The 27,604-nt window shown below is 46.8% G+C and overlaps 1 protein-coding gene and 1 pseudogene across 2 annotated transcripts in view; both read right to left on the bottom strand.

Moving 5' to 3' along the window:
* The window catches only part of SPSB4 (splA/ryanodine receptor domain and SOCS box containing 4), a 76,472-nt gene extending 58,947 nt beyond the window's left edge, over positions 1-17,525 (bottom strand). Inside the window, exons 1-2 of one of the 2 annotated variants that reach the window (XM_063114875.1) lie at positions 17,029-17,525; positions 806-1,649 (exon numbers count right to left, since the gene is read on the bottom strand). In XM_063114875.1, coding sequence (XP_062970945.1) covers positions 806-1,499 — 694 coding nt within the window. In that variant the 5' untranslated portion in view covers positions 1,500-1,649; positions 17,029-17,525. The remainder of the gene's footprint in view (positions 1-805; positions 1,650-17,028) is intronic. The other variant, XM_063114876.1, reaches the window with a different exon arrangement.
* Positions 17,526-26,428: 8,903 nt separating this feature from the next.
* On the bottom strand, positions 26,429-27,028 carry LOC134391363 (ADP-ribosylation factor-like protein 4A; annotated as a pseudogene).
* Between the last annotated feature and the right edge of the window lie 576 nt (positions 27,029-27,604).

Below are 27,604 nucleotides of genomic sequence, written 5' to 3' on the forward strand. Positions count from 1 at the left end.
CATCACTGCCAGTGGGAGGAGGATGGAACACTCCAACTTTCCATCCCACCAAGCTTCTCCAACCACCTAAGGGACCCATGAGCTCAAAATACTCCAAACACAATTGCTCTTCCCTACCCAACCTCCCTGCACATCACACCAAGATTGCTCCTGATCCTAATATGGGGAGCCGCTGGCTGCCACATTGTTAGCACCTGAGTTTTGCACCTGAAAACCAAGCAACTGATAATACGCATGTGTAAATCAGCAGCCAAAAGGAAGCCTACCCTACTTTAGCAGCCTGATTATTGGCTCTGGCAGCTCCCACTGGGTGTCAATGTCAGGCCTTTAATCCCAGCTATCATATTATTGGTGCCACCACACAAAATCTCACAGCAGCTGTGAAAGGGACCTTATACTGTCCCATTTTACAGATGAGTAAAGTGAGCCTTAAGGAGTTAGTGACTCATCAAGGACAAAAAAAACCCACTAAGCATTGGGGAAGTAAGTTGGACATAAGGCACATCAGATTCCAGAGCCTTGGTACACCAAGGCCACCCTTCTGGTCCAGTGATCGGTTTTCCAGTTCCATGAAATGAAGAGCATTTGCTGTTGCTCTAGGTTTTCTCACCCTGGGGGTTCACCTGGTCACCCCGTCTAAGAGGGCTCCAGACAGTTTCCACAGGGCATCCTGTTGACTAAACTTGCCCTCAGGACATACTCATTCGCTCCTAGAGTTAACCAGTTAAACAGAACAGATTTCTCCCCAACATTCCCAAGGACAGGCAGCCTTTGAAACCCCTGTCCTCCTGGCCAGCACACTTACGGTCAAGGCCATTGATGTAGCGCATGGTGACTTCGCAGTGGCCCCACACAGCACTCACCACCGGGTACAGCTTCTTTCCCTTGAGGCCCTGGAAGGCCACGCCCAGGTACTGGCCGTCCACGACGAAGCTGAGGGTGCCCTCGTCCATGTCCAGCACCACGAGCAGCGAGTCGAGCAGCGCGAAGGCCTCGTCCGGCCCCAGGAAGGCCGGGTAGGCCACGCCCGGCCGGTTCTTGCCATCGTGGTAGAGGCGGCTGCGGCCCAGGTCCCAGCCCCAGGACTCGGCGTCACTGCCCACCAGCGCTGTGTAGCCCACGGAGTGCAGGGGAGCCCGGGCCGTGGCCACCCCCACTACGGCGTGGGTGCCCCGCTGGCGAGCCGGCCAGGTGATCTGCCAGGCGTGCAGGCCGCGGGCGTGGCCCACCTTGCCGCGGATGCCGTCCGTGCTCTGGGCCACCGGGTGTCGGTGGAAGGTGAGCCGGTCGTCATCCTTGACGAAGACATTGAGCGAGCGGTCCTCGGGGTTCCACGCGTGCCGCAGCTGCACAGCCAGCCCCGCCGCCGGCATGTCCAGCAGCTGGTCCAGCCGCGCCGGCCGCCCCGGCTCTGCACCCAGCAGCTCCCGCTTGGCCGGCCGCAGAGCTGGCTCTCGCACCTCCACCGACTTGAGGCTCCCCGAGAGCTTCTGGCCCATGGTTCACTGCGGGGAGGAGGCTGCAGGCCACCGCTACCTTGTGGGAGCCCCCACTCCCCGCAGCCAGGGATGGGCCACGGGGATGGGAACGGGGCTTCCGGACCGCGGACCTCCACAGCCTCTACCAGGCAGGGGCGGGGGCCCAAGCTCCTGCAAAAAAGCAAAAGGCATGGGTTATAGCAGCAGCAGCAGCTGCAGCAATAGCAGGTTACCGATCCCTTCATTTATGCCGGTGCCTTGGCTGAGCCCTTTGCATGCATAATAATAATAACTCAAATAATATCTGGCACTAATCTAGCACTCATCATATGCCAGACACTATTTGAAATGATTTACATGTATTCGCTTATTTAATCCTTAAGACCCACCCCACCCATAGGACACGTACATTATTATTCCCATTTTACAGAGAGAGGATAAGTAATTAGCCAAAGTCCCAAAGGTAAGAAGTGATTAAGCCAAGATTCAAAGGCCATCTGTCTTCAGAGTATGTGTTCTGCACTAGGACAATCATAGGTCATCTTATTTTAGAAATAAAGACTGAATCCAGAAAAGTTGTGACTTGCCCAAGATCATACAGCCTGGATGAGAACCCAGGTGCCTTTGATCCCAGGGGACAAGCCTTGTGCCAAGCTGTGGGGACTGCCCAAGACATGAGGGCTGCTGATGTGTAGAATGTGGCCTATTGGTTCCCAACCCTAGAGGCCCTGGGGAGTTTAAGTAACATCCTAAAATGCAGACAAGCTTGAGAAGCAAGACACCAAGTGAGGGCCCAGCAAGTTCAACTGGGACATGGACCAGGCAAGGGGGATGGAGTAGGGTCTCCATGGGAAGGTAAATGAAGGTGAGTAGGAAGGATAAGGGAGCTGGTGTCCAGGCTCTGGAGCCAGACCGAGATGCATTCAAATCCCTCTCCCCATCTCTTAACTGTGTGTCCACAGGAAGGTCTCCTAGCCTCTATGAGAATCCAGTTTCCTCATCTGTAAAATGGGGACAAAACACCTTCCTCTGGTGGTATGGGAATATGAGAGACAATAGTATAAAGGGCCAGGCCTGGGACTCTGCAGGCAGGTGTTCCTCTCTGGCTCTGTTCTCTGGGTATCCCACATAGAGCCTTTGCCTTTGGATGGGCCAGTTCTTTCTTTGGGCATATAAACACTGCTACATTTACCCCAGACAGCCTTTCCTGAGGCAAGATCCTAGTTTTTATGAAGGACGAATTGGCCACCGTCACTAGATGACCAGCCAGAACCCAGGGTGCCTGGGATGCTTGAATGGGCCCTAGGTGTGGGGAGAGATGGAGAGCTGAGCCTGCAGCCTGTCCAGAGCAGAGGCATGTGTTCTCGCCTCCCTGGCCTGAGAGAAGCTGGGCTCGGAACTTCCCCTGAGACATGTGAGGCAACAGACCAGTGTTTCTCACGCCCTGCCCTGTCCTGCCCTGCCCTGCTTAGCTTCAACCTCCCACCCAAACAGTGGCACACCCCTAACCAAAGTCCAGGTGGGAGAGGGAAAAGCCCTGCTGCCGCACAGCACAGACAAGTATACTGTGGGTTTCTTTTTATTTCTTTTTTATTTTTTTTATTTCACTTCTCAATGTACATTGTAGTTGATTTTCATGAACCTTTATCAGTTCCTTGCCCCCCCACCCCCCACATCATATCTGTTCACTTGATGTAAACAATTCAAGGAATTTTTGTGGTTATTCTGTCTTCTTCCCCCCGCCCTTTTATTCGTTTGTGTGCTTATTTATTTATTTATTTTTAGCTCCCACAAATAAGTGAGAACATGTGGTATTTCTCTTTCTGTGCCTGACTTGTTTCACTTAATATAATTTTCTCTAAGTCCATCCATGTTGTTGCGAATGGTAGTACTTCATTCTTTTTTATAGCAGAGTCGTATTCCATCATGTAGATATACCTACCACAGTTTCCTTATCCACTTATCTGATGATGGACATTTGGGCTGGTTCCAGCTCTTGGCTATTGTAAATAGAGCTGCAATAAACACTGGAGTACAGGTATCACTTCAGCATGATGATTTCCATTCCTCTGGGTATATTCCCAGCAGTGGAATAGCTGGGTCATATGGTAGATCTATCTGCAATTGTTTGAGGAACCTCCATACCATTTTCCATAAAGGCTTCACCATTTTGCAGTCCAACCAACAGTGTATGACAGTTCCTTTTTCTCCGCAACCTCTCCAGCACTTACCATTCTCAGTCTTTCGGATGTTAGCCATCCTAACTGGAGTGAGACGGTATCTCAAAGTGGTCTTGATTTGCATTTCCCGGATGGTGAGTGAGGTTGAGCATTTTTTCCTGTGTTAACCCTACCACTTTTTTCTCTTTTCCCATTTTCTTTCCTTTCTATTATTGTCAGACCCCGGTTTCAGCTGATGTTGACCCTATTCAGAGAGCTCTGTCTGATGTTTGATCTGAGGGAATACCAGAACCCATAAAAATCTGCACACTAGATAGTTTTAAGATAGCAGATAAAGTAACTCCTTTTCATATCTGAAAGCACCCAAATTCAAGGAGAAAGAGAAACAGAAATGCAAACTCCCTCCTCAGCAAAACTAGAACATATTTGTAACCTGGACCATGATTTACATAAGGAAAGGCTGCCAAAAACAGTAAAGGGCTGCCAAAAGCAGTGAAGATCAAAAATGGTGTGAGAAAACACCTACAGAGGACACCTGTGGCTGCAGATCTCAGATAAAGCTGGCAGAGCTAGCCAGTGGCTGGCACTCCCTGAAGGAAGAAACCAATGATTCCTAATTGGGAAAGATGGGAACAGGGTATGTGGTCTGGCAGTGGGAGCCACCTCTGACACCCTGGGAAAAGAGGACAGCAGGGCTAGCAGAGGAAACCACAGATCCGCCATCTTTACAGGAAGCAGTGTGTTGGTGAGGCAGAGTGGGAAGAGGGCTCTGAACTGGGAGAATCCTACAACTACAGAAATCTGCTGACTGAGTAAAAGCAAAGACTAAAAAAAATCACTACCACAATCCCGTGAGCAAAGTTCCTGTGAACCAGGAAGCAACAATGCCCTCTTAAAGTACTTCCTGGCACCTCCTTTACATGTACTGCCTACAAAATGCTGACCCAAGAAAGTTCACCTCTTTCAAAGAGGAATCAGCACAGGATATAGTCAAAGATGCTATAGGAGAAATAAAGGAGTAAACAAACAAGATGAAACATGGCAAACCAAGAAAATTCACCAGAAAAAAGCTGTCATGAAGCAGATGAGAATTGTGATCAAATCTGTAAAGTAATTTTGTGATCACGTAATTCAGAAAGGAGACAATTAGTACAGTCTAAACGAAAGATTAAATCCATTTTACATAGTTATAAATAAAGGTAACCTCCAGAACTGAAAATAAAATACAAACTTCCAAATTGTCAGAAGGAATACAACACAAAGTAAAACAGATGATTTACTGAAAGATTTTGTTTTAAGAAGCAATAGAAGCAAAAAGACATAAAGATATAAAATATGATAGTAAAAATAAGACCAAAATATTAACCATGTCAATGAATGGCTATAGTAAACTACTGAAACAAAAATATTCTCAGATTGAGGGACAAGACAAAATCTCAACTGTATGCTACATGTAAGAGACATCCCCAACACTAAGTGATTCAACAATTTTGAAAATAAAGAAACACATACTAGGTAAGTGTAAACTCACACTAAGCAGGCACTGTTAGCTTCATATTAGGCAAGTAAAGTTAATTTCTGGGCAAAAGGTTTTAAATGAGACAAAGAAGAATATAATAATAAAGAATATTATCCACGATTGAAGATCTAACACACCAAATAACAGCATCAAAATTCAGAGCAAAAGCTAGAATAGGAGGGATCTTAGACAGACACACATTAGAGGCAGGTAATTTTAATTCCCATCTTCTATCTCATGACAGACCAATGAACCAAATTAAATAAAGACACAGAAAAAACAAAATTACATAATTAATAAGACACATCTAATTGCTGTATATATCAAATTCTATACCTTGAATACAAAAAATGCATGTTTTTTTCAAGTGTTCATGGAACCATCAAAAAAATACCTCATATAATAGGCTGCAAATAAAACTTCACCAATAAAGCAAGAATAATACAGAATTGGATAACACAGAAGAAAAACTAGAAATTAGTCACAAAATTATGGATCACAAAACCCTATCACTTGGTCACTTGGACATTTTTTTTTAGCTTTTTTTATTCAAACTATTTTAACATTTACTTGTACGTATTTATACAGTGTGTTGTTTCAATACACGTACTACTACTAAGGGACTCACTTAGGGTAGATAGCATAGTTTTGTACCTATCAATCCACCACTTTTCTGCTTGGACATTTTTTAAAAACTCTCTTTAAACAACTCAGATCAAAAAAAGAAATCAATATAGAAATTGCAGAATATCTAGAAAATAACCATAACAAAAATTATTCCATATATCAGAACCTGTGGGCTGCCTCTAAAGCCACGCTTGGAGGAAATCGTGGCTAGTGTACTTATATTAATAAAATTTAAAGAATAAAATATGTGAATTAGGCATAATAAAATGGAAAAATAATGTAACTAACCAAAAACCCAAGAGTTGGTTCTTTGAGAAAAAAATACCACAAAAACAAAATAAAACTAACAAAACATGTAAACCATTTAATCCACTCATTTAATCTATTATATTACATTATCTATTATATTAATCTATTGTGTTGATAACATGTGCCCTCTATATAGTATAATGAAATGGCACTTTACCTCTGTCGTCTTCCTCCACCGAATCCATAACCCCAGACTAATTATGAAAAAAACAGACAAATGCGAATTGGGGAGCATCCAACAACATACCTGACCAGTACTCCTCAAAACTGTCACCAAAAACAAGGAAAATCTGGGCCAGCCCGTGGCTCACGTGGGAGAGTGTGGTGCTGATAACACCAAGGCCAGGGGGTTGGATCCCTATATAAGGATGGCCGGTTAGCTCACGTGGGAGAGTGTGGTGCTGACAACACCAAGTCAAGGGTTAAGATCCCCTTACCAGTCATCTTTTTTAAAAAAAAAAAAAAGGAAAATCTGCGAAACCACCATAACCAAGAGGAGCCTAAGGAGACATAACAACGAAATGTAATGTGGTATCCTGGATGGGATCCTGGAACAGAAAAAGGATATTAGGTAAAAACTAAGGAAATCTGAATAATGTATGAACTTCAGTTAATAATAATGTGTTAACATCGGTTTACTAGTTGTGATAAATGTACCATACTAATGTAAGATGTTAATAATGGGGAAAACTGAGTGTGGGTATATGAGGTGAGTATACAGGATCTCTCTGTACTATTGGTTTAGTTTTTCTGTACGTCTAAAACTGTTCTAAAAAATAAGTATTATTAATTAAAAAACCTAAGTCAATTTCTAGATTTTAGGAAATACAAAAAAAGTCCAGAAACTAAAACTCACCCCCTATCTCATTAACCAAATATAAACATTTTTAGCATTTGGATGAATGTATTTCATTCTATTCTTTTTTGTCTATAAAAGATCAGTGAATTTTCTTTTTAAAAATCAGCATCGTAGGCCTTTATTTGGGTTACTTTGCCTAAAATTAAATAATTAACACTTTTAATACTATTAAATATACTTAAAATGCATAACTTTAATGACTAAATTTAAGAAGCACATATAACATATAAACCATTTAATCTAATCACTTAAAAAGTGTGCAGGAGAGAAGGCACAAATATGTAAAATAAAAAGGCGAAAATGGGAAATAACTAAATGACATAGCAAAAAACATTAGTAAAAGAAGTGAAATTTGTCTCTTATTTTAGCAATGGAGAAAAATTGGGGACACAAATTACCATCAAATGACAAACTCCTACAAATGCGTATAAAAAGACCAACCCAAATACCAAATGTGAAAAGATATCAAGAAACAGTTCATAAAACAAGAAAGACCAATTGCTCCTTTGAAAAGATGCTCTATGAAATGCATAATGAAAAAGAAAAAAATTACAATTACAACAAAGTGCCATTTTTGTCTATCAGATGAGCGAAGATCAAAAAGTTGGGGAGCACCTTCTTGGAGAAGATGTGGAAAAGCAGAGAGGCTCATGTGTTGCTAAAGTGATATGCACATACCCTTTGACCTAGCAATTCCACTTCTGTACTTATGTATGTGGGCGGGTACTTCAAAAAAATTGAATTAAAAGATAATACAAATTTTTTTCATGAACGTTTTGAAGACCCCTCATGTTCTCAAATGCACAAAACTACCTATGTACATAAGGTAAGCTAAATAAATAATGGTATGCTGTAAGGGAATGCTATGCAGCCGAAGAAAAGAAGGTATCGATATGGAAGATCCAACAGATAGATGAAGTCCAACAAACCAGGTGCAGAACGATATGTATTGTACGCGCCATTACTGTGAAAGGAGAAGGCTGGAGGAGGAGGAGGGGGTGAGGTATTTAATCCAAAGGGACCAAATGGAACGGAGAGCCAGCTGTTTCTCTAAGAAAACTGGACAGTTTTAGAACTTGCTTTTCTCTGCTCACCCTAGAACTTCACACTGATCTTCACCCAGACCTTGAGCCTCAACCAAGTTATGAGAAATAAGCAAGATGACATGTCAGAGGTGATGGGCGTGTGGTAGGGATTCAATCATGCAACCATCATGCATTCAAGGCTGCCTCTATAAGTTTGTACAGACTGCCCAAGTGCATCTAACCAGGAGGTGAGTGGGGATTGGAATCTGCTAGTTTTGTAATTCACTCAAAGATACCTCTGCTCCCATTCTAACAGAGCAGCAAACTGAGGCTCTGAGGGGAAGCATGACCAAAGTCACATGGCTATAAGATGGCAGGGCTGATCCCAAACTGGGTAACCTGAACTCAAAGTCCCCTCTGCTTCCTCCACTAACTTCAAGTATCAGCACTTACTCTGTGCCAGGCAACATACCAGCCGCTTCTGAGGCACTAAGAGGCGGACATCATGTGTTCCTTTATTCAAAAGAGGGAACAGGCTCAGAGAAGTTGCATAACTTGCCCTGGGGTCACACAGCTTGTAAGTGGCAGGACTGGAACCAACCCCAGGGCCACTACAGGACAAGCCTGTTCTCTCACATCTTCCTCCACACTGTATAGAATAATGCCTTCTTCTTGGGGCTGACTATAACCAGCTCTGTGTGACATGGGGAATTTCTAAGGGAAGCTGCTTTATCCTTGTACACCACCATGTCAACTTTGGAGCTTCTGTTGTTGTTGAAGAGACACATTTAACGTGTTTGAGAACAACTGCCAAGCAGCAGCCCCAGAGGAGACCTCTTCCTAGTTCTTGGCTGTGGCCTCTGCTGGGTCACTGAGGGCATGGTACTCTCCCTCCTGACTGTGGTCTCCAAGTCTCTGTCCTTATCAGTGGCAGGCAGGGATGCTAAAGGATGCTCACATTAAGGGTGTGACCAAGTGGGCATATAAACAGACTTTGCTGCTCCCCCAGTACAGGGCCCAGAGCGGAGTGCTCATGCCCACTAATGGCGAGCCACTAAACAAAACTAGCAGCAGTACCTGGGCTTGAGTCCCTGCCTGTCTGCTGGGCCCTGGGCAAGGACTTGACCACTCTGAGACTCATCAGAAAAGTGCTGCTAACTATGTGCTAACCTTGCCTGTCTTTGCAAGGAACAGGGCAGACATCTGTAAAGTCTAGCACAACACAGGGCACCCAGGAGGCATCCAGCAAATGGTGAGTGTGCCTTTATGTATGTCCTCCAGCATTGCCATTTCACTACTTGAATGCATCCTGCTGCAGGCTGAATGCTTGTGTCCCCCCAAATTTCACATGTTGAAGCCTTCATCCCCAATGTGATGATATTTGGAGGTGGAGCCTTTGGGAGGTACTTAATTCATGAGGGTGAGCTCCGCCTCCTCCAAGAAGCCTGCCCTAATGCATCAGGCCTCCAGGCTTTTGCCCCGCACCTCTGTCCACCCTGAGCCAGGTAGGAGGGATGGCTTTCTGGCCCTGCTGATCTGCTATTTTCTACCTTGAGAATGTTCTGTTCCTCTGAGGACAGGAAACACTTGTGTCCCCACCTTCTCCCCACCCCCCAATGCACAGACACAAGCACAGTGCTTTGAACACAGGGCAAAGCACACATATGGGCTGTGGAGAGGATGTGCTGGGCTTCAGGGAGGGCTCCCTCTCTGCTCTTTTTAGAGGATGGAGCAGGGAAAGGACCAGGGCTGGGTCAGGAGATGGGAACACAGGGCCTATTTCTGCCACTAACACAGTCACTACCTCTAAGCGGCTGACTCTAGGATGTATTCAGTCTGCCCCTTTGTTAGATACTGCTTTGCACCTTCCCTGCTTCCAGCCCTCATTTATTCATTCAACAATCACTAGTAAACACCTACCATGTGCCAGGCACTGTGCAGCTGGGAGCTAGGGACACAACAGTGGCCATGTCAGGCTCAGACCCTGCCCTCTCTCTCCAGCCAGAGGGAGTGGGAGCTTGTTACATTTCTCTTCTTCTTGTCTCCACTGCAGCACATGGCACTGGGCCAGGCACATGGGACAGACAGCAGAATCTAACTTCTCAATAGGAACAACATCGTCCTGAACCCAGGAAGCAGCCAGCACAGTGAACAATGCCGAAGGGTGCCTTCACCACACCCCTCAAACCAAACTTAATTTCTTTCACCATGCCTGGATGGGGACACGATGACATTATCTGGAAGAAGTCACTTAGGGCTTCAATCATGGCTGAGCAAGAAAACAAAAACTCAAATTGCTGATTGTCTTTCCAGGACCCTGGAGGGTGTTACCACCCAACAGAGAAATGAGGAGACATGAAGTGGCGATGTTGCACCGTTTAAGGAACTTCAGTGGTTTGCAAAATACGATGCACAGTCTTCAGGGGCCCAGGACCCGAAATCAGTCTTGGAGGCCTGTCTGGCTGGGATCAACAGGCCAAGGGTCTGAAAGAAATCCCCTCAGTGTGGCCTCTGGCTTTGGACTCCTGGGGTAGGGGGTGGGAGCAGGTTTCATTCCTTCATTTAACTAGCAGTAATGATGCCCTCTGGGGATCTGAGACTTCAGTAAAGTATAAAACCCAATCACTTCCCTCTAGAGAAAGCCCACACCGAAGGGGTCAGACCTGGTGACAGGTCTGAATAATGACGAAGACTGTAAAAAGAAACACAGTTTGATACTACTGGAATTCTGTTAACAGACTGCTTATTACTTTCAAACATATACTATACAGCGCTTGAAAAAAATGCAAAGCTGACCTAATCATGCTCCCCGCTTAAAATCCTCCCCAAGTTCTCCATGACTTTCAGGATAAAGTTCACTCCTAGCCCTAACCCCCTCCCAGAATATCCCACACACTCAGCCAGCCCATCTCCCTCAGGGAACCCCTTCACTCCATCCGCCCAGCCTTTCAGCAGTTCCCTGACGTGCTGCTACATCGTCCCTTCCCTCTCCCTGCCCCTCCCCCGCCACGTACACACATCTGTGTAATTGTGTAATTCCACAGTGCAAGAGGTGTCAAGGGGTATCAACACCTCTGGAAGCCCCCGACCCTGTGCTCTCAGAGCTGCTGCACTTGCTTCCACACTGCACTTATCACAGGGCCATGATGTCTCCTTAGCTGTCCGCCTCCAACCAGACTGGGAACAACTCCAGAGCTGGGGCTGGGTCTCCCTCATCAGAGTCCCCACGGGCCTGGTTTAAAGAAAGTGGTGGGTGAATATCTGTGGAAGGCACAAGTATGAACAAATGAATAAAAGCAACCTGCTGCCTTAGAGAGAACTTGCACCCGGGAGTGAACTGGGAAGGCAGCGCCGTGAGCTCTGACAGTTCCTTAAACGTCTCTATTCCTCAATTCTCATCTCTGTACAATGGTACCAATGATACCTGCCTGGCCTTGCTTTGAACGGCATGTTTTTAAGGTTCTCTTAGTACATATTAAATAGAGAGGCTGTTTTATTAAAAGATGTTCATTCAGAATGAACCCATCGGTAGTGAATGAACTAAAGAACCCCTAAGGTTTCATCCACAAACGTCCATTAGCTTTTCCCCTCTGCACATACACACGCGGAGCTCAAGCTACAACCGGCTGGGCAAATCTTCTCTTCCCCAAGAGCTCACAAAGAGAGCCATCTGTCCAGTTCCACGTGGAAACGTCTCACGCCTGTCTTCCTGGAGCATAAATCAATGAGGCTTCCCTAGCACTCCTCCTGGAGTTTCCATGGGATCCTCCCACGTGTGACTGAGCCACCAAGGTGGAGGCTCAGCTATCAGCCAGCAAAGAGAGAAGGGGATGGGATGAAGGAGGTTTGCTGGGCAGTGACAGGGGCCCCATGCTCTGCAAGGTCATTTGAAAGAGATACACCTCTGAGCCAAGGAGACCACGTGCAGTCCTGGCAGGCGTGGTCACTGCAGCTGCTCCTCTGCCCAGAGGGCTGCCCCACACACGTGTGGGTTGTTCGGCAGGACAGCTGGTCTCCCTGAGGCCTGGCTCAGGCAGGGACAAAGCATGAAGATGGGGGGGGGAGGGTGGCACTTAACGGGAACCTCTGGGGACAACTTCTACGAAGAAAACGATCTGCATGTCCCACCCCTCATTTATCTCCCAAGATGAATTTTCCCTACTTGGTGTAACTGGTGAAAACAGGATGCCTGAAAGGAAAGCAAAGCTACTCATGCCTCGGGCTGACATAATAGGGATGCACTGGGCGTTCTGAAGGTCCCTCAGTTAAGCCTGAGATATCTCTGGGAGCATTTTTGAGATAACAAGGAGGAAAGGAAAAAGGATGAGAGGAAAGGGGTAAAAAGGGAGAGGGAGGGAGAGAGAGGGAGAGAGAGAGAGAGAGAGAGAGAGAGAGAGAGAGAGAGAGAGAGAGAGCAGGATGTGGGAGGGAGCCACCCCAGCCCCAGGAATTTGTGTGACTTGCATGTCTCATAGAATGTGGCAAATAGGTGGGACGTCTCTGTGGCCTGGGTAACTGGGCCGGGCCCCACTCATTTCTGGAGAAGCATGAGCTCTGTCTGGTACACCGTAATGACATTTCACAGCCTTAAAAGCCAGGTGGGTGGCTTTGGGACCACTCCAGCCTCTCCCTCCCCACATCCCTGCAACATGGAAGTGTAGAGCTCACCCTAGCAGTTTCCCTGCCTCCTCCCAGCTCCAGGGTCAACCCTGCCTGCCCCATATAGGGCACCTCCAAGTTCCCATCTTCAGTTTTTGCCCCTGTCTCTCTCTCCATGCATCTTCTCTTAAGACTCGCATCTCCAGCCCTCTGCAGATACTCCCAAGCCTGATCCCCAGCCCCGCCATCTTTCCTCAGCACCTCTGACCACCCCGGACCGGGGGTTCCTTCAAACGACCTTGCAAAGCCACTGGTCTCTTTTCTGTTATGAGCCTCCCACCATGGCAAGCCCACCCTCTCAGACCTGTGGGACATTGTGGTCCGCTGGCACCTCAGAATCTGCATGTCCTAGGCTGAGCCCAGCCTCTTCCCTCGTCCGCATACCAGGTTCCCCCTGCACGTCCGTTTCTGCTATTGATCCCCTGTCTCACTCTCCTGCATCAATGCCTTCAGCTCTCCCTTAGTTCAGACCTTGCCTGGATTACTGCAACGGTCTCGTAATGGGTCTCCCTGACTCCAGTTTTGCCCTTCAGCCCGCCCTCCATGCTGCCACTGGGTAAATCTGACCAAATTGCCCACCCACCTGCTCATCCAGCCCAGAGAAGCTGCCCCCCCTTAGATTGGCACCCAAGGGGCCTGTGGAGACCTGCTCTTGCTTATTTCTCCCACACCCAGTCTCTCATCACAGCCCACCTCAGACCAGTCAGGCCAGACTCTCAAGTCATCCTGTTCACACCTAGGAGTCCTGGGAGCCTCCCCACCTTCCCTGGCCTGCCTGACACTCCCTCACTCCCCTGCCCCCCAAGCAGGGCCCAGCACCCCTCTGTGGCAACCCTCCATCCCACTGTGTCCTCTTCTCTCTATCCTACTGTGTCCTTGTCCTAGCTGTCAATTCTCGCCAACATCTCCTGCACCACACGCAGTCAGCACCCAGCCAGCCTCTCTCCTGTACTAGCACACAGCCCTGTCCCTGCTACCTCTGGCTGCACTAGGAAGTGCTCTCAGAGTGAGGAAGGAATATCCACTCTACACCTCCTGTATGGTTTGCGGTTTTTTTTTTTTTTTTTTAAAGATGACTGGTAAGGGGATTTAACCCTTGACTTGGTGTTGTCAGTACCATGCTCTCCCAAGTGAGCCACGGCCCAGCCCCCCGGTTTGCATTTTTAACAAGAAACATTTTTCCATAATTAAAGTATATATTTTAAATGAGGATTACGTTTTAAATTTAATGTGTGAAGCAAAAATCACATGCAATCAATACTGCCCTGGAAAGTTCTTCTGAAAGTCCACAAAAGTTCATGATAAATGATTTGGGGTACAACGTTCTCTTTCTAAAACAGTGCTGCACAGACAGCTGTGTTTCCTACAGCCTCAGCACAGATCCCTGTTTCTCGAACTGAGCAGCAGTAAACCAGTTGGCTTATGTGGGGACCATGTTTCATTAAAAATGTATGGCTGGTTTTTTATTTTTTATTGTTGATCTTTTTTTGCCAACCATGTATGGTCATATTCACATTAAGTGTTATATTTTAAAAAATGACTACGAGACAGAGACTTCTGGTGACCTCAGTCTAGGTCCCACTACTCCTCTGCTTTTCCACGTCGAGCTGCCTGTTCTAGCTGGGGGGCTGCCTGAGACCCTTTGTTTCTGTACCAACAGAGAAGAGACCTTTCAAGAGCCTGGATGTGTGGCAACAGGCCAGGCAGCTCAAGGAAAATTAAGTAACTTGTAGTGGATTGAATTATGTCCCCACAAAACTAGTGAAGCTTAAATTGCCTCCCAAGTTTTACGTATTAGAAACTTGGTCCCTACTGTGACTGTTAAGAGGGTGGGAAATCCTATTATGGTGATTGAAAGGTGGAGCCTTGAAGAGGTGATTAGATTGTAGGATCATGTGTCAGGGAATGTATTAAAAGTGGTGTTCAGGGGCGTGGTTCTGAGGGCTTTAAAAAGAGAATGAATAAGAAGCTCTCTCTCTTGGTCTCTCTGCTTCCACCATCTTGCAATGTGAGACCCCTGGGTCACTGTCGCCACCACCAGATTTCTCAGCCTCAGAAACTGTAAGCAATAAATTTTGTTTTTCTTTATAAATAACCCAGTCTCTGGTATTTCTGTTATAGCAACACAAGAAGGACTAATACATAACTCCTGTATGGTAAGTTGTACTGGGTCTTTCCCCCAAAGGGCAAGGAAATCTGCCACTGGCCCAGGCCTTGGCCACTTTTCAGGACAGGTATACAGGAACCAAGGACAGGCCTGCATAAATGATGAGAAAGTTCCAGTTCTACAAAAAGCCAGGGGGACAAGTATTCTAGGCAGGGGGAACAGCAAGTGAGTAATCCTTTGGAATGTTGGAGCAAAACCAAGAAGGGCAGGGAGCTTGGGTTGATGCAGAGGACAATGGTGGGAAAGGGGTGGGAGGGCAGCGGGCAAATCTGGAGGACCTGCGGGTCTGCATTTTACTCCTTGGCAGCCTTGAGGAGTTTTGAAGCTAGGGAGGAATTTGATCTATTTACATTTTTAAAAGAAGCTTCTGATAAATGGTTATTACTATTTGCTAATCTGATACATGAACAACTGAATCTTATTGTAGTTTTAACTTGCATTTTTCTCATTGAATGAGGTAGGGCATCTTGTCATATGGTTTAGCGGCATTTCTGTTTCCTTTTGTGTGTGAATTGTCTATAGTCTTTGTCCATTTTCTGTCTTTTGCTGGTTGACTTGAATCTTACACAGTTAGAGAGATGAGCCCATTGTGATAGGAGTGGCAGTTCTTTCCCCAGTTTGTCATATATCTTTTAACTGTTTATGGTGATTTCTTCTCTCTGCAGATTTTATTTTTGTATCATTGGATTTACCAGTCTTTAAAATAAAAAAGAAATACAAACTGGAGAGAGATTTGAGCAAAATGGCCCAGCAAATTGGATTTTGTTAGTCGTTTGCCAAAGGTGGCTTAAGTTCTTTTTACTACCATTTTTTAAACTTCCGTTAAATCAGAGGGTATGCCTCTCAGAAGAATACGCCCTTGTCTAAAGCATGTTTATATCATGCCTTTGACACTTTGTTTCTCTACAAACTCGAGATCTCGTGCTCTGATCTCTTCTTCCCAAGGGGCAGAGTGGGCAGACCCCAGATTCTTTCAGAAGTGTTTCCCTGAGGCTGGGGCATAACAATTCACGTCTTCCAGATTTTGGTTCATCAAGTTGCGGGGGAAATTAGGTGGGCAGAAGGACAGGGGGCTCATATTCCTAAGAGAAGGAGGTGGGTGGGGCGCAGAAAAGGAATTTGAGCTGGAAAAGATTAAAGAACTTGCCCCAGGTCACACTGCAGACTGTTTGCGGAAGCAGAATTCGAACCCGAGCCTGACTCCAGAGCTGAGAGCTCACCACCTCCTTACGACAGCAGCACAAAGGTGCCTCCTCTCCCTTCCAGTCCGCAGCAGCCCGCGCTCGGCCGTGGAGCGGCGACAGCAGCCACACCCCCGGCTTCTCCCGCCAGTCAGAGGTCGGGGGCTTGGCGTCCCCCTCGGCTCTGAGCCCGCGGCGCGTCCAGCCCTCCTTCCCAGCGCCCCAAGCTCAGGACTCCCGAAGTCCCCGACCCCCGCCCTTTCTGAGCATCGCCAAGTTTGCTTCCAAGCAAGGCCGGAACTGGCCGCGAGCAGCTCTCGGGCCAGGCGACCAGCCTCCCTGCGCCAGCGGCGGGAGTAATCGGCAACAGAGCCGCCACTTCACGGGTGCCTGCTGCGTGCCAGGCGCTTTACTCCACCGCTCTGGATGTCCCCGACCAACGGATCCCCCAGGAATTATTGTCCTCGTTACGCAGACGAGGGAGCTGCAGATGCTGCTCAGGAAAGTTGGATGACACGCCGGAGCTCACAAAGCTAATAATACTAATACTAGCTGATATACGACTGAGTGACTCCTCTGTGCCGGGCACAGGTCTGCGTACAAGCACCATCCCACAGATCTCCCAATGTCCCTAAAAGAAGGTACCATTATCATTCCCATCCTACGGACGAGGAAACCGAGGCTGGGCGCCTTCCCCAAGGTCACCCAGCCAGCGAGTGACGGATCTTGGACATAAACCCCGGCGAGGTGACTCGGGAAGCAGTTTTGTGTGCTGTCTCCACTACGCAGAGAAGCGACGGGCTTCGAACCCAGGTTCCAGGCGCCGGCCTCCAACGCCCCGGGGGCTGCACGCAAACCACCCAGCTAGGACCGCCACCGTCCGCAGAGAGGAAGTCCCGGGCCGGGACAGGACCCACGCCGGGAGCGCCGGCTGGGACGAGTGCGGGCCTCACGGGAGTCCGCGCGGCCGCAGCTCGGCTCCCGGCCCCCGCGCGCCGCTCCCCAGGAGCAGGCGAGTACTCACCATAAAAGACAGGGCGAGCGCCTGCCCCGGAGGAATTTCCAGCGCGGGCAGGTCCGGGACTCCCGGGAGAGGCGTCTGCTGCCGCCGCCGCCCACTCAGGGGCGCCCGAGCGACCCTGCAGATGCCGGCTCCCTCCCCAGGGCCAGAGGCGCGTCTTCGCGGCGGGTGCCCCGCAGCGTGGCCTGGAGTTGGGAGCGTTGTTGGCGAAGTTGGCGCTCGGGCGCGGCGACAGGGCGCCGGGGGTCGGGCCCAGAGTGGGGAAGCGCCTCACTGCGCCGACCCCGGGGGCGCGCCGAGGCCCGCGTTCTAGCCGCTCCGAAGCCTGGCGCCTGACCCGGAGGGCCACGAGCCCCGCGCTCAGGGCGCACGGGCCGCGCCTTGGCCGCCGACCCCCCGCGCCCCGGGCGCACGCAGCGGGCGCTGCAGCTGGGGCCCGGGCCCGGGCTGCGGGGCGCTCATCGACCTCCCCAGGCGCTGGGCGCCTTTGTACGCGGGGCTTGCCGGCCGCCGCCGCCACCAGCACTGGATGCTGCAGCAGCCGCCGTCTCCCCCTCCTCCTCCTCCTCCTCCTCCTCCTCCTCCGCCGCCTCCCGCTCCCCGCCTTCCCGGCCGCCCGGAGGCTGCAGCTGAAAGCCGATCCGGCTGAGCTCATCCCTGAAGGCCACTAATCCAATAGCCGCGGAAGGCGCGGCCGCCGGGAACGCCCCTTCCCCCACCAGCCCGCGCCCGGCCGGCCGTCCCAGCTCGGGCCGCTGCCGGCGCCGCCACCTTCCCGAGGCCACCAGCTGGCGGGACAGAGAAGTGGAACCCTGTGCCGAGGCGGCGGCGCGGTCGTCATTCACTCACCCGCCGGCTGGCCCGCACCCTCCCTCCCTCACGCACTCATTCATGCGCGCGGGTCCGCCCCCATTCATTCAAGCGCGCCTGCAGCACCAGGGCGGGGGCCCTGAGCGGGAGGAGACGCCCACAGCCACCGGGCAGCTTTGGTGCCTTTACTCAACGCACGTGGGAAATAGCAGCCGGAGGGAAGAGGAAGGTTTCATATCCCCTTCCTCAGACACACACATGTCCACACTTTGTTTTCTAGAACAGGCTCCAACTCGCCTTTTAAAGTCCGATCGCATGCCGCACCTGCTTCACGGAGGCGCCGGCCGAGGGTCGCTTCGTCGCGAGCCGCCGCTGAGAGACAGGGACGAGGGCGTGGCCGGAGCAGAGGCCGGGAAGGTGCTCCTGGTATCCGCGTTTCCCTGGGGAAGCTGAAAGTTCCTGGTCTGGGTACTCTCGTCTGTCATCGCAGAGTTGACTTCAGGGCCATGCCACAGTGGACTGACCCCATCCCTCTCAGGCACCTGGTGAGGAGTCTAGATGCAGAGCGCCCGTTTCATCAGGGACACAGAAGACACCTAAAGATGATCGAACCCTGTGAGGGAAATGTTTTGAAGGAGGCTCTGGGCTAATTTCCCAGACTGAGAAGGGCGATCTGGGAATGTTTCCTAGTGGAGGTGGCTACATGAATTAGCTCCTGGAGGCAGGGGACAGGATGGTCACCGGGGTAGGTACCAGCCACAGCATAGAGCCTGTGGTGTGTCTGGAGAGTGAGCAGAAGCCGGTAAGAGGAAGCTGGAGGAATAGACAGTACCTAGGGTCCTGGGGACCATCCAGACAGCTTGGCCTTTCCCCAAGATCAGTTGAGAAGACCTTTTGCCAGGGTAGTGGCCTTGTCAGATTTGCATTCCAGAAAGATCTCTCAGCAAGAGTAGATGGATGGATGAAGTAAACCAGCTTGGAAGTTACTGTACCAGTCCAAGCAAAAGATGATGCCTTATGAACCAGGACAACTGTGATGGGCAAAAAAGTTGTACTGACCAAGTGTTTATTGTACTCATTCTACTGCTTCATCATTGTCTGTCTGCATTTTCTGTTCCCTTCCTGAAACTGTGAACCTCTGGACGGCAAGTATCTGTGTCTTACACATCTCTGGATGCCCTGTGCCAGCATGGAATAGATGCTGAATAAATGTGATCTGAACTGGCCTAAGTGCCCGCATTCACACTTACTGTCTTTCCTGGCATCTGCTTCCTACTCCCTATCTGCAAGCTCCTGGAGCACCTATTCTGCAAGCTTTTGGGGGGTCATGGACATGGTTGGGGGACAAGAAAAGAAAATTTGAAGAACGAAGGTCAAAAGCAAAGGGGAACTTAAAGAAGATTTTTAAGCTGATGGCTTCTCTATTGTTTCTCTACCTAGACCCAACCCAGTCTGGCTAATGGGGGTGGGGGGCACCCATTGCTTCCCCTCCTTGCTGGGAAACATCACAGCAGCTTCAAGGACAAGGTGGGGAGGGAGCAGTGGCCACAATTTAAGAAGTTAACGTCCCCCTTTTCTTCGGAGCTCCACATAGGTTCACCCACTATGCTTTTGGGCACAAGGGAAGACCCACTATGCTTTTGGGCACAAGGGAAGTGGACATAACAGGATCTCCAAACATCCCTGTAGGTCCCCAAATCCCCCAGCACCTGGTTAAACTACTTACCATTTTTTTTTTTTTTTTTTGTGACCGGTAAGGGGATCGCAACGCTTGGCTCGGGTCGCCCGCACCACGCTCAGCCAGTGAGCAAACCGACCATCCTTATATAGGATCCGAACCCGCGGCCAGAGCGCTGCTGCGCTCCCAGCGCAGCACTCTCCCGAGTGAGCCACGGGGTCGGCCCAACTACTTACCATTTTGAGAGAGCCAGGATGAGCTGGCTATTAAACTCTTTAGATAGAGGTTGGCAGGCTCTAGGATGGTCCCCAGTGATCCCTGTTCCTGGTATTCACACCCTTGCGTAACCCTCTCCCTTAAGTGTGGGCTGGACTTACTGACTGGCTTCTTACAAATAGAATACAATAGAAGTGATGGGATGTCCCTTCCAACATTAGGATATGAAGACTGTGGCTTCTGTTTTGGGTATGCACTCTCTCTCTTGCTGTCTTTTGGTATTGCCTCCCTGAGGGAAGCCAGCTGCCATGTCCTTAGGCAGGTGTGAGGAGAGGCCCATGTGGTGAGGCACTGAGGCCTGCCAACAACCATGTGTGTGAGCTTGGAAGAAGATCCCTCCAGCTGAGCCTTCATAACAGACTGTAGTGCTGTCTGACACCTTGACTACAACTTCATGAGAGACCTTGAATCAGAGGCACCCAACTAGGCTATGCCCAGATTCCTGACCCATGGAAACTATAAGATAATAAATGTTTGCTGTTTTAAGCTGCTAAATGTTGGAGTAATTTGTTATGCATGAATAGATAACTAATACAGGACGTTCTTAACTGTACAAGAGTGATTCTAAAAATAAACTCTCAAAGAACTAGCCACAGTCTCAGTCCAAAGAGTGCACGTTATTTCATGGGTGTAGTCAGGCAGACCTGGGCTTAAATCTCAATTCAGACTTTTTGGGTCTTAGCTTTATCATTTGTAAAATGAAAACAGAAGAATTTCCTCAGAGTAAGATTATGTACTGTAACTTGTTACATAGTAGGTGCCCACTAAATCTTTTTTCTTCTACTTCTCAGCAGAAGACCAAGATCTGCAGCACTCTTGGAATCTTTGGGCCAAAGCGAAGTTATGCCTGGGGCAGAAGATCTAGTAGGGGATGCTGGAGTCAGGGGTCCAGACCCCTTTTTATAACGCAAAGATGTGAACCCCACAGGGCTTGCTTTACAATCTACTTACCAAGTTTTTTTTTTTTTTTAAAAAGATGACCAGTAAGCAGATCTTAACCCTTGGCTTGGTGTTGTCAGCACCATGCTCAGCCAGTGAGAGAACCGGCCATCCCTACATAGGATCGGAACCCATGGCCTTGGTATTATCAGCACCGCACTCTCCCAAGTGAGCCATGGGCCGGCCCTACTTACCAGGTTTTAGCTATTGAAAACTTGCATTCCTTCTCTGTTTGCAGAAGTACTAAACTGTGGTCATACAGAAATAGAGGAAAAGCCCTCAGTTATAAGAAATTTCGGAGCTTGAAGCTTACTTCGAGGAGGTGCAGGCAGGGCCAGAGACCCGCATCTCCTCTGCCTGCCCTTCAGGAGCAGCCCTGACTGAGCCCCGCAGACAGGGTGGTGCCTGCCGCCCATCAAGTACTCAGCTCTGGCTCCTGTGCTCTCTACAGCTCGGGCACCATCTCTTTTCCCAGCAGTTGCAGCAGTCTCTTCACCTCTACTCTGTTGCCAGGGCTGTCTTCATAAAGGCTTGTTTTCTCAATGGACTCTGGCTCTTGCCTACTCATCTAGTTTCACCTCCCGGCATCTAGGCGCTGGAGTAGGCCACATGGGACACTCTGATCTCCTCCAGTGCAACAAGCTGTTTCTTCCTGACACAGGCCTTTGCACATGCTGACCTTTCTCCCTGCAACTAACTTTGCCCAGGTAACTCTGACTCATCCTTCAGCTCCTGCCTGTATGCATTTCATCTCCTCCAGGAAGCCTTCCTGGCACCCCAGGCTTGGCGTACTGCCCTCCTGTGTGCATCCTCAGGCCTGTGCTTCCCCCTCTCATGGCCCCAATCCCACTGCTGCTGTTGCCTGTTTTCTTGTCCTCCACTCCAAGATATGAGCACTTCAAGGGAAAGCTGTCCTTTCCACCTTATAGCCTTTTCTCCCCCACCTACATTTTCATCTTGCTACTTTTTCAAAGCATAATGCTCCACAGTCTTCCCAAGTAGCCCAGGCTGGGGTAGGGGCCCCTTCACTGAGCCCTGCAGCACCTTGTTGCCTTACCTCTGCAATAGCACCTTCAAAACTCTTTGAGAATTGTCAGACTCCTGCACCAGACAGTGACTCTTTGTGGCAGGACTGTTTCTGATTCATCCCAGTGCTCCTGGCACCCAGCCTAGGGCATAGTATATAGCAGAACAGCCAATAAGGGTTTGTGGAATGAATGATTAAAGGCAAAGCAGAGGAAGGAAAGACAACAGTTGGAAAGGAGGAAGGCCAGCTCCATTGCCTCTCTATCTCTTTCCTTCTTTCTTTCATTTAAGGCATTGAATGATAAGAATTGAATTAATCAAAGTCCCTGGTTCATGACATACTGTTATCATTAGCCCATGCATGGCCCTTATTTATTTATGCATTTATGCATAACATAATGAATACCCATGAACCCACCACCCAACCCAAGATGTAGAACATTTCCTACACTGTGTGCTTCTTTCCTATACCATCTTTTTGCCTCTCTACACAAAACCACTATCCTGATTGTTATGGTTTGCATATCCTTGGGTTATTTTTTTCATATTTTATATATAGTTAATATATGTATACATTATCTTCTTTTTACTTTTTTTTGAACTTTTATTAAAAGGCACTATACTGAGTATTGTTTCCTAGGATTTACTATTTGGACTCAACAAGATTCATCCATGTTGATTCATGAAATTGTAGCTCATTCATTTTCATGCCTCTATTATAGTTCATTGGGTGAAAATACATGATTTATTTTTCCATGCTCCCTCTGTAGGAATTTTGATTGATTCTATTTTGGGCTATTATGAACAGAGCTGCTATAAACATTCTAGTAGAGGTCACCTGGTGCATCTGTGCTAATGTTTTCTTGGGTCAATTCTTGGGAGTGGAATTGTTAAATCTTGGTGTCCTCTTCATCACTGTCTAACATGGGTCAGCCCTTCAAAATGAAGTGCTAAAATCTGTTTCAAACCAACCACAAAACAGGGAGGGTCATTTGCACCAAAGGTAATTTGCATCATTCACAGGAGACTAAAGTGATTGACCCAGGGATGTCCAATTACATTTCCTTGGAATCATTTGCATACTGACTGGGCTGCAGATTCCAGGCCATTTCATCCCCCATCCTATTGCCCTTTACTTCTTAGATAATTAGAGTTAGTGGGGCTCAGGGGTCTCAGCACCCCAGCAGGCTCTGGAAAACACCTGAGTTAGTTTGAAGTAAGAATGAAGAGACCCAAATTCATCCAGTGAGTATTGAACTTGGTGTAGGACATTAAGGAAACACACACACACACACACACACACACACACACACACACACACACACACACACACACACACACACACACACACACACACACATGCATGCACAGAGGCCTGGAGAGTAATTGTAATAAAACTCTCTGGTACACTGAGATGAGGTGGCAGGATGGGTGTGGCAGATCACACACTGCAGGATTTTTAGTTGTTTAATTAGTTTCTATAATCCTCATTTTTCTCTTATGTAAAATGGGGGTGATAATATCTATAAAGTGTGAGGATTAAAGGAGATGATGTATACGAGGATACTTCAGAAAGTTCATAGAAAAATAGAATTAAGAAATAATATTAATCTTTCCATGAAATTTTTTAAGTACCCTGTATAAATGTTTGTCCTTTAAGCTGTGATCTTGCACAAGTTACCAAATGTCTGGGATGTTCAGTTTACAATCTGTAAAATGGAACTAATAAAAGTGCCTCCCTCTAGTGGCACTTGCCACTTTTGGACATCAAGCAGCTGAACCACCTTCCTAAGCTCAGGAAATTCCCCACTGCGTGAATCTGGGTAGGAAGCAGAGTCACTTTCAGCTAGTGAGCATCCAGCACTCAGTCATAACTCCCAGATCTCTCAAAAACCCTCTTCATATTTTGTTCTTGATAAAATCAAATCAACAAAGCCCCTTCATTTCCTAGGCTCCCGAGCCACTAGATGCAGATGTGATGTGGAGTCTGCCAAACAGACTCACCAATCTGATTCAGAAGTAAGCCATCTGAGGAGACTCTCTAGGCCCAGGGCATCCATTCTGGCTGTGTGGGGAAGTAGAGGCAGCACTCTTCTGGGATCAGTGGCCACTGATGATGCAATACACAAAATTTTAATACAGTGGTATCTGCAGTGATGTCCCCTCTCTCGTTCCTGATATTGATAATTTGAGTTTCTTCTCTCTGTTCCTGTGCAGTCTGGTTAACACTTATGAATTTTATTGATATTCTCAAAGAATCAGTGTATGGTATCATTTATTTTCTGTGTTGTTCTGGTTTGTTTCAATGATTTTTTTTCCCTCTAATTTTTATCATTTCCTTCTGCTTACTTTGGGATCCACCTGCTCTTCCTTTTCTGTTTTCTTAAGGTGGAAGCTAAGATCATTGACGTGACACCATTTTTCTCGGGTAATATTGGTGTTCAGGGCTATAAATTTTTTTCTGAGTATTATCTTAGCTGCCTCTCACAAATTTTGCTATGTTGCATTTTCATTTTCTTTCAATTCAAAATACTTTGTAATTAAAAAAAATCTCTTCTTTGACTCATAGATTACTTAGAATTGTGTTATTTTGTTTGCAAATATTTGGAGATTTCCAGACATCATTTTGGTATTGATTTCTAACTTAATTCTATTGTGGTCAGACAGCATTTTTTGTCAGATTTGAATAGTTTTAAATTTATTAAAATGTATTTTTTTGGCTCAGAATATACAGCAGTTGATCTCTGTAAGTGTTTTGTGTGCATTTGGAAAGAATGTGTATTCTGCTGTTGTTGGGTGGAGGGTCTGGAAGTGGCAATGAAGTCAAGTTGGTTGTGTTATTCAAGTCTTCTGCATCCTTACTGATTTTCTGCCTACTTGTTCTGTCCATTATTGAGAGAAGGATGCTGAAATCTATGATTGTCCTTATGGATTTGTCTGCTTTTCCTCTCAGTTCCATCTTTTTTTTTTTTTTTTTTTATAATTTAGAGTTTTATTATTCCAATGTAAACAGCACTAGTGAATTATCACAACACAGCTTTGCTACTTTCGCCTTCATTTTCCATAATCGTAATTCTTATCTGCAGTGCTGTACCATTTCTTCCTTACTAGAATAAGGACTGGACAGCCATGCAAGACTGCTTAGTTTGTAAACAAAAAATTAAAGCTCAGAATGCATATAGGATATCATTTACATTTCCATTCCATAGTGCATCAAATGTTGTTTATAAAGCATTTGTTCTTCCCCCAAAACCAAAAAATAAATGAAAAACCACACCTGTTTTCAGCCAGCAAGTGTTAATATGACAAAATCTTATAACTGAAATATTTTAGAAATCGTGTATTGTGATTTTTTGACTGAATTTATCAATTGCTTGCTTCATAAATCCATACATGCATCCAAGCATATGTGTTTATGGTTAATCTACCTGCCCATATTTACTATTAAAGCAATCAAGTAAATTTTATGCTCTTCAAATGTAAATTCTTCTGACAACAAACTATGTCTACAATAGCCCTAAATCCTGAAAAAGTTGTCTTAATAACCGGTGTAGAAAGATGCATAGCTATTTCTAAAAAGTAAGACTACTCACCAAAACATGCTTTGTCGAGAAAACTAATCCATGCACTTGAATAAACCCCCAATACCTTTTTTTTATTAAAATTAGACCAACTTAACTAAACATTGTCTAGACTTAAGGTATAAGATTAAACTATTTGATTCCAGAAAATGTCAAAAATCATTTGACCATAATGTGAAAAGCAAACACTTCCTCCTTGTCCCTTACATCAAAAAAGGACTGGTTGGACCAATGTGATCAATATAACTGCATATATATTAATCAATCTTAACATTTCCATTCATGAACATTTTATCTTAACATATAAAGCTTCAGTGGATTGAATTGTGTCCTCCCAAAGTTTAATGTGTTGGAGGCTTGGTCCTGACTGTGACAGCATTAAGAAGGTGGGAAATCCTATTATGGTAATTGAAAGGGGGAGCCTTGAAGAGGTGATTAAGTTGATGGTTTAATGGTGGTGGTGGGCTTTGTTCTGATGTCTTTAAAAGAAGAGCACATGAGATGTTCTCTCTCTCTGCTCTGCCATTTTCTGCTATGTGGTTCCTTGCATCACTGATCACCAGCAAAGAAAGCTCTCACCAGATGTGCTGCCTGGACTTGAGACTTCTCAGTCTCAGAAACTGCAAGCAATAAATTTTGTTTTCTTTATAAATCACCCAGTCCCAGTTCCAGGTACTTTGTTATAAGCAACGAAACAAACTAATACAAAAGCCTTGTATGCAATTTCCTTGCAAAAGCTTCCCCACAAAAGATTTAAGCACAAAACACTAGGCAGACATTCTTCGAAGTTTTATTTCACTAACTTCAGGTCAGATTTCCACAAGTGTTTTCTCGTCAATTTACTATCTTTGTTTGGTTCCCACGACAGTAGTACCAGAAGATTTGTGGGGTGGGGAGAAGAGGCCACTTTAAGAAGCACTGCGTTTACCCATCTTCCACAAAGCCACAGAGTTGGGCATCTGATTATTCACCAAAACAAAGCTTTAATAGCATCCAGGAGGGCAGACAGGCAAACCAGAGTGCAGACACTCTCCATTTGTCAAAATCAGACCCGTGAAACCCTACTCCACACAGATATAAGAGGTACCAATATTCATCTTTTCTTTTTCTGTTGCTGCAACATTTTTCTTCTTTTAATTATCATATCATGTAGTTTCTCAAGTCCTTCCTTTAGTCCATCTCCTATGATTGCACAGGTAGGCTGCAAATGCCAGGGAGGTGATAAGCTCAGTTCACCCTTTGCTAACAATGTCTCCATTTCCGAGGGGGACAATGACTTCCTGTGGTCTTGTTTGTCAGCAACTGTAACTACAGGAACTCCTTGATTTTCTCATATCTTCATTATTTTATGGTTCAGTTTTGGCTTCTTCTATCCTTTGGACATCCACAGAGTCCACAACAAACACAATGTCATCTGTGCATCTGTATATGACTTCCACGGTGGCCTTAATTTCTCCTGACCACCCACATCCCAGAAGTGAAAAGCAACTGTTTTTGAATTTCCTGAAGTTACCTTATTTTTCTCAGTGTTAAATCCTTTGGTAGGTACAGTATTTAGGAATTCATCGAACTGCAGCCTGTATAAGATGGTTGTCTCTCCCTCACAGTCCAAACCTTGAGGAACAATGTGGAAGGACTGAAATGCAGGCAGGCTGGGCAGCATAGAAGTCTGGTCTGATAGCCCATTCCCCATTTCCAGCTGCAAATAAGTGTCCCAAATTGAAATGCTTTCTTCTTACTGCTTTAGTACTTCTCTTCCTAGGTGATCCCACAAGCCTGACTAGCCGTCCTTCCCGTGTCCTGACTCACTGTCTCTCTCAGCTGCTGGAAGACGTGCTGATTCCTGTCTGTGGGCACCGGTAAGGCCTGCCCATCAGCAAGGGACGAGACTCCACTTGCAGGGGTGCCAGGTGGGTGCCGCATGCCAGGTTGCCCTCGGTTCCGTTGGTTTTTGTTTCAGGCATTTTGAAGCTTTTTTTTTAGGTGTATACACTTTTGGTTTGTTCTATCTTTTTATGAAAACATTTGTGCCTGCTAGTACTCATTGCTCTGAAATCTACTTTGTTTGATATTAATATTAACCACTCTAGATTATTTTTATTATTTTTTAATTTTATTTTTGGTAGCAGGACACTGTGAGAATCCCCACCCTTGATCTTGGTGTTTACATTCTTTTTAAAATTAGTGTTAGCAAGGTATATCTTTTCCCATCCTTTTACTTTTAACCTATATGTGTCCTTGTATTTAAAATGGGTTTCTTCTAGAAACA

The sequence above is a fragment of the Cynocephalus volans genome, chromosome 11 (genome assembly GCF_027409185.1).
Source record: "Cynocephalus volans isolate mCynVol1 chromosome 11, mCynVol1.pri, whole genome shotgun sequence".
Lineage (NCBI taxonomy): Eukaryota > Metazoa > Chordata > Mammalia > Dermoptera > Cynocephalidae > Cynocephalus > Cynocephalus volans.